General features: G+C 41.2%; 1 protein-coding gene across 2 annotated transcripts in view; it reads right to left on the reverse strand.

The window, feature by feature from the left end:
- Window positions 1-2947: 2947 nt before the first annotated feature.
- Window positions 2948-14682, reverse strand: part of smad1 (SMAD family member 1) — a 103219-nt gene continuing 91484 nt past the window's right edge. For both annotated transcript variants that reach the window (XM_072256026.1, XM_072256027.1), the window contains exon 7: window positions 2948-3197. In XM_072256026.1, coding sequence (XP_072112127.1) covers window positions 3054-3197 — 144 coding nt within the window. In that variant the 3' untranslated portion in view covers window positions 2948-3053. The remainder of the gene's footprint in view (window positions 3198-14682) is intronic.

Consider the following 14682-nt stretch of genomic DNA (forward strand, 5'->3'; position numbering starts at 1 on the left):
GAAATGAAGATAAATAAATCCATAAATAATGCAAGACTTGCCCTTTTACCATTAGAATCTTGATATATCTTAGACTACCATGAAACTTCAAGTTCTCAATTAGTTTCCAACCAGTTTCTACGTTGATCTAAATTGAAAGGCTAAACCACCTGAGCAAAATAATCAGTATATGACATTTTGTCAGTAAGAGGGTGAATAGACAGGGTGTAAGTGATGGAAAAATCCTAATGTACAGATGACAACACAACCATGTTTCAGCTGACAGTCACTTATTGAGCACCAGGCAGACACAATAAGCCTTGGCTCTCAAGCTGGCTGAAGACTGCATTAGCGCACACATCTTACTGATAAGCACCACAAGCAGGACACTGACCTATTTCATGCGGGCAATCTACTAATACCATTAGTTTCTAGAATGTCATTTTCGCTGACACTCATTAACCCTTCAACGACATACATTTGATGTTTCCTAATGGTACTAACAAGGCCTCAGCAAAAGCCGTAGATCACAGTATGCAAACAGCTTATGTGTGATGATCACAGGGCAAAAGAAACACAAAGTCATACTTATTTAGTGAAGTCTTAACAGGTTCAACCAGAGTTGTCCCTATAAAAGCTAGGGTAAGAAACTTACATCTCTTTAAGTTGGGCTGGCTTCCCATGATCAACGGTATGAAAATCTGAGTTCACAGAATAATCTCATGAACAGTGACCGAGGCACATGGGTATCAAAAAGCTATCCCTAGCTGGAGGAGACTTTTTGAAACCAGTACGTTTAGAAGGAATACTCTTTGTACTGGTTTGTTTACGAGGAAGCTCCAAAACACTAATCTATAGAGGAGTAAGACTTAGAAAAGCAAACTCCATCACAAACTATACAGCACCTATCTCAAATACTCAACAACATTGAGAAGACTACTGTGCTATAACAATGTTCTGGCAACCACCAGAACCTGCAACCCAACACTATTTGTCCCCTTAAGAAATGAAAACAGTTATACAGCCTGCTGAATAACATTCTAAGAAATATATCTAACAATGACAAAAATTCTGCAGTTGACTGACATCAAAGCATATGCAGAGATGACTCCATCCTTGAAACCACATGGGGAATGTAGATATGGATCTCCAAACACAAACAGAAAATTCCTAACAATCTGCAGAATTTGTGCCAATACCTTGTCCAAAATGTTGGAAAGTGGTTGTTTTATTGTGTAAGTACTCTACACATGGATGCTGATTCATTGCAGAGTTTTCAACTATCTTTTAGAATGCTTTCATTTTTTTGCAGCACGCTTGTATTATATCACTAAATAATGGTAAATTCAACCATTACAACATTTGTAGTGCAAAGTTATGTGGTTTATTGTAATATTTTGAGCATGTAATCATGGTGAAATTTCCTATTATGAACCACGCACCAAACATTCATCAAATATGCTTTTGTTTTAAAAACTTCAGACTATGGTCTCTCATTGCTCCTATGTCGTGTTAATTATTTTGCACAGGTCTGGGAACAAGGTGACAATCTATACAATCTTGCTTAGGAAAACCCAATTTTTCCCTTGTATAACTCCCTCAATCCCACCCAGCATGCACACAAAAAGTAGATAGTAAACTAAAGATAGTTAGATAAAATATTTAAACAAATAAGTCAAAGTAATTGCAAATCTGGGTTAGTTGATAAAAGTCAATGTCTTCAAAGATAGAATTTTAGAGATATGTTACCATATAGAATTTGTTGTGGTGCAATTCTCAAATTTGTTACAAAACGTCAAAGGTACTTTAAAAATAATGGCCAAAAAAATTACATGATTTCTAGTAAAGGACTTGTGATCCTCAAAACAAATGTTGATTCCCAATTCCACAGCACAACAGCAAAAGTCTGTGTAAAAGTGCATATACAAGAACTGAAAAGAATTGGGCATTATTTATAAAACAAGCTATTTGGAAAACCACAATGTATTGCAAACATCCAGCCAACTTTAACCAATAAAACTGGAAGATGTACAAGACTATCTTTATCATTGTATAAATAGCTAACTTGTTGGTATCCACTGATCAGCTACTCAGAGGATTTATAGAAATATCTCAATACTTCTCTTCAAAGAGAAATTAGCACATAAAAGGTGACAAAGCCAGAATTAAGGTATACACTACAAATCTTGCTTACCAAAATGGTGTTTTTTTTAAAAAAAAAGTTTAATTAACAACCTCAAAACTAATGCTTAGCTACTAGTAACTGAACAGTAGCTTTATAGACTTGATAAAGTACACATTATACAGTATGTAATCGTTAAAAATACTGAACTCACCAAACAGCACAGGTCACATTGCCCACTTACCTACTTCTTCGATTATCAAATTTGAAGTCCCAAAAAATTGAAATGAGGACAAATGTAACAATTTTAAATCTCAACGTATCTGTGCATCCATACACACCTTGGAAATCCACTGCAAATTAAATTGTAACTTGACACTATTCTGATTTAATTATTGTTTTAAAAAAGTTGACATCAGCACTTAAGACAGAGCTGCACACAAGGCTCCTTTTGTCCACTTCCACATTTGTACTTTAGATGTAAAGTGACCTAATGTATAGAAGATTTGCAAGTCATCCATGCAATATACCTTCAATTTTAACATACTAACTGTGCAGCAATTGTGCTACAATGAATGAAAAAAAGACGTTGCATCTCTTTTTTGTCCACAAACTAGCATTTAAAAACATCAGTTAACATTCAAGTGAATTATCTATGCTTGGTCACCTTTCATCATTTTAGCATTCTAAAATCATAATCTATACAAGCTCTTCAGATTAGGCAGAAGTGGAATACTACAGTGTAAACTGAACACTTTCACAAGAACAGCAGTATACTAAAAAGACTGATCATCTTTCTCCAACAATTGGTCACAAAAGGTCAAGTAACTTCCAGATTCCCATTCATTACAGTCCAGAATGTACCCATTTTATTAGTCCTTCAAGATATTACAAACTCCAGAAAATCAACACAAAAATTTATCAGCACTATGAGGCAGCATAACAAGCACTGTTATGACACAGAGGAGATAGGATTATGTGGGGAACCCATCTGGGTGAGAACTTTATCCAGCCACTGCAGAGGACCATGCAAATGAATCTCAATCCAGCAAGGGGTACTTGTTACATCCTGTCGATGATACTCAGCTCCCCAACCCTAAAAGTGCAACAAAAGCAAAATTCATTTTACTACTAAAATATTCAAATACACATGAAATATTTGTTTAACCAAGAAAGCAAACAATTGTTAGGTTAGATATGTGATAAGATTCATTATCAATATGCTAACACAGTTAAACATTGCAAAAAGCGGTCTGTCGGCCTACTGAGCCTGCCCCAGCTATGGAGCACCCACCTACACTAATCCCGTAACAACCCATTTTCTCCTCACATCTCCATCACCTTCTCTCTCTGTTTTCCTACTACCCAGCTACACCAAGAGCAATTTTGGTAGCCAATTAACTTACACCTTGGTATGTACAAGAAAACCAAAATACTCAGTAAAATGTAGTCACATGGAGAACATGCATAGCACTCAAGGCTAGGTTCAAACCTGGCAATCTAAAGCTGAACAGCAACAGCACTAACTGCTGCTCCACCCAGTTTATCCCAATTTCAGATTAGGTGCCTCAGGTTCTGCATGTCTTCTTGGTCAAACATAACCTCTCAGTATGTAGAGCCTGGAGTAGCTACTGATCTTGATGTCATTTTAACAAGCCAAGTTCTAGTCTACGTTGCAGAGGACAGAAGTGACATTTATGTAGCTACTCAAACACGAGGAAATCTGCAGATGCTGGAATTTCAAGCACCATACATCAAAGTTGCTGGTGAACGCAGCAGGCCAGGCAGCATCTCTAGGAAGAGGTACAGTCGATGCTTCGGGCCAAGACCCTTCGTCAGGACTAACTGAAGGAAGAGCTAATAAGAGATTTGGAAGTGGGAGGGGGAGGGGGAGATCCAAAATGATAGGAGAAGACAGGAGGGGGAGGGAAGAGCTGGACAAGTGATTGGTAAAAAGGATATGAGAGGATCATGGGACAAGAGGCCCAAGGAGAAGGAAAAGGGGGATGGGGGAAAAACCCAGAGGATGGGCAAGGGGTATAGTGAGAGGGACAGAGGGAGAAAAAGGAGAGAGAGAAAAAGAATGTGTGTATATAAATAAATAACAGATGGGGTATATTTATTTATATACACACATTCTTTTTCTCTCTCTCCTTTTTCTCTTGCCCATCCTCTGGGTTCTTCCCTCCCCTCCCCCTTTTCCTTCTCCCTGGGCCTCCTGTCCCATGATCCTCTCATATCCCTTTTGCCAGTCACCTGTCCAGCTCTTGGCTCCATCCTCCCCCTCCTGTCTTCTATCATTTTGGATCTCCCCCTCCCCCTCCCACTTTCAAATCTCTTACTAGCTCTTCCTTCAGTTAGTCCTGACGAAGGGTCTCGGCCCGAAACGTCGACTGTACCTCTTCCTAGAGATGCTGCCTGGCATGCTGCGTTCACCAGCAACTTTGCTTTATGTAGCTACTGCTAGGACTGAGAATTCCCAACATTGCAAAATAAATTGGATAAGCTTGGTTTCTTGTCTTTTTAGCATAGGATGCTTCAGAATTATTTAATACAATCATTCCTACAGTTCTGATTGAAAAGCTCCAGAACCTGGGCCTCTGTAACTGGGTCCTCGACTTCCTAACTGGTAGACCACAATCTGTGCGGATCAGAGACTACATCTACACCTCACTGACAATCAACACTGTTGCATCTCAAAGACGTGTGCTTAGCCCACTGCTCTACTCTCTCTACACACACGACTGTGTGGCTAGGCACAGTTCAAGTACCATCTATAAATCTGCTGATGATACAACCACTGTTGACAGAATTTCAGATAGTGATAAGAGGGTGTAAAAGAATGCGATATATCAGTTGAGTGGTGTCATAGCAACAACCTTGCACTCAACGTCAGTAAACCACAGAACTGATTGTGGACTTCAGAAAGGGTAAGATGAGAGAACGCACACGGGCCCCCATAGAGGGATCAGAAGTAGAAAGAGTGACCAATTTCAAATACTTGGGTGTCAATATCTATGAAGATCTAACCTGGATCCAACATATTGATGCAGCTACAAAGAAGATATGACAGCAGCTATATTTTATTAGGAGTTTAAGGAGATTTGGGTATGTGACCCAAAAACACTCCAAAATTTCTACAGATATACGGTGGAGAGCATTCTAGCTAGCAGCATCATGGTCTGGTATGGGGAGGGCTACTGCAAAGGATTGAGGTAAGCTGCAGAGAGTTGAAAACTTAAGTCAGCTCCATCATGAGAACTAGCCTCTGTAGGGTCCAGGACATCTTCAAGGAGCGATGTCACAAAAAGGTGGCATCCATCATTAAGGACCCTCATCACCCAGGTCATGCCTTGTTCTCACTGCTACCATCAGGAAGGAGGTACAGAAGTGTGAAGGCATACACTGAATGATTCAGGAACAGCTTCTTCCCCTCTGCTGATTTCTGAATGGACATTGAACCAATGAACAAAACCTCACTTTTTAAATTATTTCTGTTTTGCACCATTTTCAATTTAACTAAACATATATTTACTGTAATTCAGTTTTTCCCTCTATTATTATGTATGCATTGCGCTGTCGCTGCAAAGTCAACAAATTTCACGACATATGCCAGTGACAGTAAACCTGATTCTGGCCTTAAATGCCTTCCTTCTATTTCAGTTTGAAGGGGATATAGACAGAGAAATGATAGATGGAATTTAATCCCATCAAGTGTGAGGTGTATACTTTGGAAAGCTTAAGGGGAAAGTATACAGTAAATGATAGGACTCCCAATAACACTGATGTATAGTGGGATCTTGGGGGCCAAGTCCGTAGATCACTGAAAGTATAAGAGTCAGGAAATTATGTTGCAGTTATATAAAACTTTAGTTAGGCTGTACTTGAAGGACTGTTCTGCAATTCTCGTCTCCCCATGACAGGAAAGATGTGGAAGCTTTGGAAAGGGTGCAGGAGAGGTTTACCAGAATGCTGCCTTGTACTGGAGGATATAACTGTAAAGAGAGGTTGGACAAACTTGAGTTTTCTCTGGAGAGCAGGCCAAGGGGAGACTGGATAGAAGTTTATAAGATAAGCAATAATAGGAAAGGTAATCAGAAATATCCCCCACCACCCAGAGTAGAAATGTTAAGGTTTTAATACATGCATTTAAGGTGAGAGGGGGAAATTTTAATGAAGATGTGCGGGCCAAGTTTTTTTTTATACTCGGAGTGGTCAGTGTTTGGAGCAGTTTGCTGAGGGGGGTGGTGGAAGGAGACACAATAGTGGTGTTAAGTTGTTAGACAGACACATGAATACAGACTCAGGGCAAAATGGTACAGATACAGGCCCTTCACTCCAACCATCCACGCTGAGCGCATTCACCATCCAGGTGGTCCCTATTTCCTGTATTTGGCCCATATCTTGCTAAGCCCCACCCTCCATAGAACATACAGCACAGGAACAGGCTATTCAGCCCACAATGTTGTCCCAAACCAGCTAAAAAGCACATTAAAAACACCCAAATACTAATTCCTCCTACCTACACCACATCCATATCCCTTCATCTTCCTTATATCCATGTGCCTATGCAAACGTCTCTTAAAACATAACAGTGCAGGCATCCATGACTTACCCTGCACATCTCCCTTGAGCCTACCCCACTCTCACCGTCAATGTATGCCCTCTGGTATTAGACATTTCAACCCTAGGAAACAGATACTCTCTGTCCACTCTATTTACACCTCTCATAATCTTGTAAACCTCTATCAGATCTCCCCTCAGCCTCCGACGTTCCAGAGAAGAAAACCCAAGTTTACCCAGCCTCTCATGATAGCGCATGGCCTCTAAACCAGGCAGCATCCTGGTAAACCTCTTACCAGGATGCACCCTCTCTAAAGCTTCAATATCCTTCCTATAGTGGGGTGACTAGAAATGTATGCAATACTCCAGATATGGCCCAACCAGAGTTTTTTTTATATAAATGTTGCAACATAACCTCCTGACTTTTGAAGCCAATGCCTTGACTAATAAAAGCAAGCATTCCATAAGGCTTCTCAACTCCCTCAATGACCTCTGTAGTCACTTTCAAGGAGCTATGAGCTTGGATCCCAAGATCTCTCTGCTCAGCAACACTGTTAAACATCTTGCCCTTAACAGTCATCAAAGTTGCTGGTGAACGCAGCAGGCCAGGCAGCATCTCTAGGAAGAGGTGCAGTCGACGTTTCAGGCCGAGACCCTTTGTCAGGACTAACTGAAGGAAGGGTGAGTAAGGGATTTGAAAGTTGGAGGGGGAGGGGGAGATCCAAAATGATAGGAGAAGACAGGAGGGGGAAGGATGGAGCCAAGAGCTGGACAGGTGATTGGCAAAAGGGGATACGAGAGGATCATGGGACAGGAGGTCCGGGAAGAAAGACGGGGGGGGGGGGGGGGGGGAGACCCAGAGGATGGGCAAGAGGTATATTCAGAGGGACAGAGGGAGAAAAAGGAGAGTGAGAGAAAGAATGTGTGCATAAAAATAAGTAACAGATGGGGTACGAGGGGGAGGTGAGGCCTAGCGGAAGTTAGAGAAGTCGATGTTCATGCCATCAGGTTGGAGGCTACCCAGACGAAATATAAGGTGTTGTTCCTCCAACCTGAGTGTGGTTTCATCTTTACAGTAGAGGAGGCCGTGGATAGACATGTCAGAATGGGAATGGTATGTGGAATTAAAATGTGTGGCCACTGGGAGATCCTGCTTTCTCTGGTGGACAGAGCATAGATGTTCAGCAAAGCAGTCTCCCAGTCTGCGTTGGGTCTCGCCAATATATAAAAGACCACATCGGGAGCACCGGACGCAGTATATCACCCCAGTCGACTTACGGGTGAAGTGTTGCCTCACCTGGAAGGACTGTTTGGGGCCCTGAATGGTGGTAAGGGAGGAAGTGTAAGGGCATGTGTAGCACTTGTTCTGCTTACACGGATAAGTGCCAGGAGGGAGATCAGTGGGGAGGGTTGGGGGGGACGAATGGACAAGGGAGTTGTGTAGGGAGCGATCCCTGCGGAATGCAGAGAGAAGGGGGGAGGGAAAGATGTGCTTAGTGGTGGGATCTCGTTGGAGGTGGCGGAAGTTACGGAGAATAATATGTTGGACCCGGAGGCTGGTGGGGTGGTAGGTGAGGACCAGGGGAACCCTATTCCCAGTGGGGTGGCGGGAGGATGGAGTGAGAGCAGATGTACGTGAAATGGGGGAGATGCGTTTAAGAGCAGAGTTGATAGTGGAGGAAGGGAAGCCCCTTTCTTTAAAAAATGAAGACATCTCCCTCGTCCTAGAATGAAAAGCCTCATCCTGAGAGCAGTGTGCTCCCGATGTGGCCTTCTATATATTGGCGAGACCCAACGCAGACTGGGAGTCCTTCCAGGTGAGGCAACACTTCACCTGTGAGTCGACTGAGGTGAACTGTGTCCGGTGCTCCCGATGTGGCCTTCTATATATTGGCGAGACCGACGCAGACTGGGAGACTGCTTTGCTGAACATCTACGCTCTGTCCGCCAGAGAAAGCAGGATCTCCCAGTGGCCACACATTTTAATTCCACATCCCATTCCCATTCTGACATGTCTATCCACGGCCTCCTCTACTGTAAAGATGAAACCACACTCAGGTTGGAGGAACAACACCTTATATTTCGTCTGGGTAGCCTCCAACCCGATGGCATGAACATCGACTTCTCTAACTTCCGCTAGGCCCCACCTCCCCCTCGTACCCCATCTGTTACTTATTTTTATGCACACATTCTTTCTCTCACTCTCCTTTTTCTCCCTCTGTCCCTCTGAATATACCTCTTGCCCATCCTCTGGGTCCCCCCCCCCCCCCACCCCCCGTCTTTCTTTCTTCCCGGACCTCTTGTCCCATGATCCTCTCGTATCCCCTTTTGCCAATCACCTGTCCAGCTCTTGGCTCCATCCCTCCCCCTCCTGTCTTCTCCTATCATTTTGGATCTCCCCCTCCAACTTTCAAATCCCTTACTCACTCTTCCTTCAGTTAGTCCTGACGAAGGGTCTTGGCCTGAAATGTCGACTGCACCTCTTCCTAGAGACGCTGCCTGGCCTGCTGCGTTCACCAGCAACTTTGATGTGTGTTGCTTGAATTTCCAGCATCTGCAGAATTCCTGTTGTTTGCCCTTAACAGTGTACTGTATCTTTGCAATTGCCCTACTGAGGTGCAATATCTCACATTTATTTGGGTTAAACTCCATCTGCCATTTCTACAAATGATTCTCTTATCTTTCTATCCCCGTCCTTCCTCCTAACAGGAATGTACTTTTTCTATACCTCTCCACGTACCTATCCAAGTACTTCTTAAATAACACTATTTTACCAGTCTCAAGCACTTTCTCTGGCAGCTCATCTCATAGACTTGCCACCCTGAGTGGAAAAATTGTCCCTTGGGTCCCTTTTAAATCTTTCCCTTCTCACTCTAAACCTTTGCCCTCTAGTCCTGGACTCTCCTACCCTGGGGAAAAAGCTGTTATTATCCACGTTATCTATGCCTCTCAATTTTAAACACTTCTATAAGGTCACTCTTCATTCTTTAATGTTCCAAAGAATAAAAACCTAGCCAGGCCAACCCCTCTCTATAATTCAGGCTTTCTAGTCCTGACAACATCCTTGGATATACAGTACAGGAATGGAGTGATATGGATCATGCACAGGCAGAAAAGATTAGTTTAATTCAGTATTGTATCTGGGGCAAACAATGCAGCCAAAGAGCCTGTTCGTGTGCTGAACTATTCTGCGTTCCATCTGCTGATTCTAAAATCAAAACAAATAACCCATTGGGCACATACAACCAATAATAGGATAAGGAATGTAAATGAGAATACGAACATTAGTTCCTCCTGCATATAAAATAATGTATAAGATACCAATACTTTAGTTTACCCCAGTGTTCCTTTGGGGTAAAACAGCACTTTATAGAATGCCAAGAACGTAACCAAGATGTTGGAGGGAGATGAGAAGAGAAAGAGAAAGAGATTGGAGAAAAAAGAACGAACCTTGCCTCAAATGAAACACGTTCTGAATGTTAAATTATTCAAGTGCTAAAAAGGTACCTAACAGCTAATTTTATGTAAGGAATAAAACCAAGTGATCAATCTAGCATGTGCAGCCTTCTGCAGTCTTAGCAAGATTACACATCATTTTGGGTATTTTGTTATATATTGACTTACAGAAGACATTCAAAAGATGGAAGAGAATTGTATTCTCTGCTGTCTTAAATTAAAGCTAAAAATGTAAGGCAAATTGTTAAGCTAGAGGATTGGTTAGGAAGCCGAGACAGAAAGTTGAAAGTTGATCAGAAGGAGTAATATCCAACAAGGATAATATATTATTACCATTAATTACTGTAATTAATGAATTAGCTAGCATAACAAAGCCCTTTGTCTGGGTTTGCTAAATGATACAGAAGAGTATAGATAAGAACTTAGCATTAAAATGAGATATTGATATATAAATGAGTAGAGAAAAAATTGGTAGACAACCATTAATAGGTATGAAATTATCAATCTTGGACTGAAAAGATAGATATTTTAAATAGTGAAAAGCTAGAGATAGAGTGAATCCAGAAATTTGCCATAGAAAGGTCACTAAAATGGGAAAATGGCACAAATTTTTAGAAAACTAATGAACTACAGGTTGCAATTCAAAAATCTGGAAACCTCTGAAACCTGAAGCTTTTCGAGCACCTGCATGACATCACAAATGGAAAATTGCACAAGGTGCTGGGAAGGTTCCCAAGGTGCAGATCTCTGTGCACTACAGACACTCCTGAGAAGTGACTTCTCATATGTAATGAACAGAAGTTAAATGAAAAATAGAAAATAACTGCATAAAGCGAGAAATGAAGATCTCGATCGTGCGTTGAAAGAGTGAATTCATCAGCATCAGAGTGAACATATGCCTCTTAAGAGTATGCTGAGAAACAAGCAAAAATCTACCATGACAAACTGAAAATTGAAGGTAACTGTGAATATACAATGTAGCAGACTGGTTGTAGAAAATTAAGAAAAGGTAAGGCATTAATTTTTATAGATTTAAAAATTTTTAAAGATAAAGCATCTGCTGATCACGAAGCAGCAGAGAAATTCATTGATGAATTGGTGAAGATTGTTGTGGATGAAAATCTATCAGAACAAGTCTACAATGCTGATTGTTTTTATAGCTTACATAAAACCTAAAAAAAAACATATACAATGAATTGTAACCTTTTTAATCAAAACATGGCATTGTAGGTGGAGACTGAAAGCCTGCTGTTGTTTGTTGTTTCTCACAGCTCATTCAGGTATTCTCTCAATGCTGCCATGCTGCTTTTGTTACCCTGCAAGCATTATATTTTCATTATGTTGATGGTATGTAATAATTTTTACTGTTAAGTTAATGTGTGCAAGTCAAAATACAGCTTACTGGAAATGATGGTGATCCCATGCTATTTCATTATATTATACCAAAATCCGAAACACTTCTGGCCCAAAGCATTTCAGATAAGGGATACTCAACCCGTATTAACTTCTACAAGTTTGCTACAGTTGTATAAAGCTCTAAGAGGCAAACCCAGAAGGGAAGAAGTGCAGCACAGATTCATGAGGTTACAACAGCATTCATTTTGCAGACTTGGGGAGACAAATATCTTACTAATGCTGAAATGGCTGAATGAATTTTATAACTTCCGTGCTATAACCCATAGAATTCAAAAATACAAAGTGTAATCAGGATAGCCAGAGTCGCAGTAAAGGCAGGAAAAGGAATAATCAGTTAAAGTGTATTTTATTTCAATGCTTAAAGTTTAACAGGTAAGGTGGACAAACTCAGAACATGGATTGATTCTCAGGACTGGGATGTTATAGCCATAACAGAAACATGGCTGAGAGAAAGGCAGTACTGGCAACTCAATATTCTAGGATACAGATGCTACAGGCTTGTGAAATACAGGTAAGATGGGATTACTACCTTTTTGATAAGAGATGACCTATGATTAGTACTTAGAAATGGCATTGTTGAGAGAACATCCAGTGAAATCATATGAGTAGAACTTAGAAACAACAAAGGGAGGGTCACCCTAGTGGGGCTGAATTATAGACACCCCAATAGTCAGCAAAATGAGGTTTGTAGAGAAATTGCTCATAATTGTAAAAATGATAGGGTTATATTAGTGGGATATTTTCATTTCCCCAGTTTTAACTGGACTATCTAAAGTGTTAAGGGCATGTATGAGGTGGAATTTACGATACATGTCCCGGAGTGTTTCCTGAGCCAACAATATTTAGGGCCCTACTCTGGAGGGTACAATACCAGACCTCTTGGGCAGGGCAGATAACTGAAGTGATAGTCAGGGAGCACTTCGACTCTGATGACCATAATTCTATCAGTGATGGAAAAGGTTAGGGTCTAAAACTGAAGCAGGGCTAATTTTAGGGAAATCAGATAAGACCTAACAGGTTGATTGGGTGAACCTTTTCCAAATGAATGGAACAAATGGCTTTTAGAGTGTGATATCAAGTGTCCAGGAGCAGCTGTTTCTGTAAGGGTGACAAACTTAGGGAACTTTGGTTGACAGGGGATATTGAAGCTCTGGTGAAAAAAATGGGAGAAAACATACATCGGGTTTAGGTGGTTGGGGACGAGTGAATCTCTTGATTACTATAAAAGGATTAACGATCTTAAAGATGAATCTCTCAGGTAAGACTACAAAAAGATCGCTCTGACATGTAAGGTTAAGGACAAACCCCAGAGATTCTATAGCTACATTGAGTAAAAGGGTGGCTTGGGAGAGACCAAGTCCCCGTATAGATCAGTAAAGAGGAGAAGGGTGGGATTTTTAATATATCCCTTCTGCTTACTGAGGAGAGTAACAATAGGTAAAAGGAAAAGTGGGGATGTTTTGGAGGACATTTGTATTACCAGGAAGGAGGTATTTGCAGTTTTACAGCACATTAAGTTGGAAAAATCTTCAGAATCTAACCAAATGTGTTACTGGATTTTGTGGGAGACCACGGAGAAACTGCAGAGGCTGTTAGGAGGTACTTGCTTCATCATTAGTCACTGTCTAAGTTCCTGAAGGCTGGAAGGTAGCTACTGTTGCTGTATGGGTAGCAGGAGCTAGCCATAGAACTACAATTGCTGAGTTTGACATCAGCGATGGGGAAGTTACTGGAGGGAATTCTGAGGAACAGGATCTGCTAGCATTTGCAAAAATTAAGGAGTTAGTATGACTATGTGCATGGGAAGCTGTGCTTGATGAATCTTTGAGTTATTTGAAGAGGTAACCAAAAAGTAGAACAGAATAAGGCAGTGGATGTCATTTATTTGGACTTTAGCCCTTGGCAAGGCCCTGTATGGTATAGGCTGTTCTGGAATGTTAAGTCCCATGGAATCTAAGGAGAGGTAGAAAGCACAGGGTACCGGTTGTGGTTATTTCTCAGAATGGAGGCTAGTGACTAGTAGTGTGCCACAGTTATCAGCATTGGAATCTTTGTTAACTATCTAAATTATATTTCGGTGTAGTAAAGGAAATTACAATGGCATGAGACGGGAACTGGCTAAAGTTGACTGGAAAGGGACATTAGCAGGAAGGACAGCAGAGCAACAATGGCTGGTGCTTCTGCAAAAAATGAGGGAACTGCAAGACAGATACATTCCAAATAAGAAGAAATTTTTGAATGGAAAAAGGACACTACCATGGCTGACAAGTGAAGTCAGAGCCAAAGTAAAAGCGAGGGCACACAAGGAAGCCAGAACTAGTGGGAAGATAAAGGATTGGGAAGCTTTTCAAAACTTGCAGAAGGAAACTAAGAAGGGCATTAGGAAGGAAAAGATGAATTATGATAGGAAGCTGGTGACTAATATTAAAGAAGATACTAAAAGCTTTTGTAACTATACGAAGGGTAAAAGGGAGTCAAGGGTAGATATAGGACCAATAGAAAATGATTCTGGAGATATGGCAATGAGAGATACAGAGATGGCAGAGGAACTGAATGCGTATTTTGCATCAGTCTTCACAGTGGAAGACATCTGCACTATACCGGACATTCAAGAGTGTCAGGGAAGTGAAGTTTATGCAGTGAAAATTACGACTGAGAAGGTGCTCAGGAAGCTTAATGGTCTGAAGGTGGATAAATCTCCTGGACCTGATGGAATGCACCCTCGGGTTCTGAAGGAAGTAGCTGGAGAGACTGCGGAGGCATTAACAACTACCTTTCAGGAATCGATAAATTCTGGCATCGTAGCAGATGATTGGAAAATTGCAAATGTTACTCCACTATTTGAGAAGGGTGCGAGGCAGCAGAAAGGAAACTACAGACCTGTTAGCCTGACAAGAGTGGTTGGGAAGTTGTTGGAATCAATGGTTAAGGATGAGATTACAGAGTACCTGGAGACACATGACAAGATAGGCCAAAGCCAGCATGGTTTCCCGAAAGGAAAATCCTTCCTGACAAACCTACTGCAATTTTTTGAGGAAATTACAAGCAAGGTAGACAAAGGAGATGTAGTAGATGTGGTGTATTTGGATTTTCAGAAGGCCTTTGACAAGGTGCTGCACATGAGGCTGCTTAGCAAGATAAGAGCC

The sequence above is a fragment of the Mobula birostris genome, chromosome 4, assembly GCF_030028105.1.
Source record: "Mobula birostris isolate sMobBir1 chromosome 4, sMobBir1.hap1, whole genome shotgun sequence".
Lineage (NCBI taxonomy): Eukaryota > Metazoa > Chordata > Chondrichthyes > Myliobatiformes > Myliobatidae > Mobula > Mobula birostris.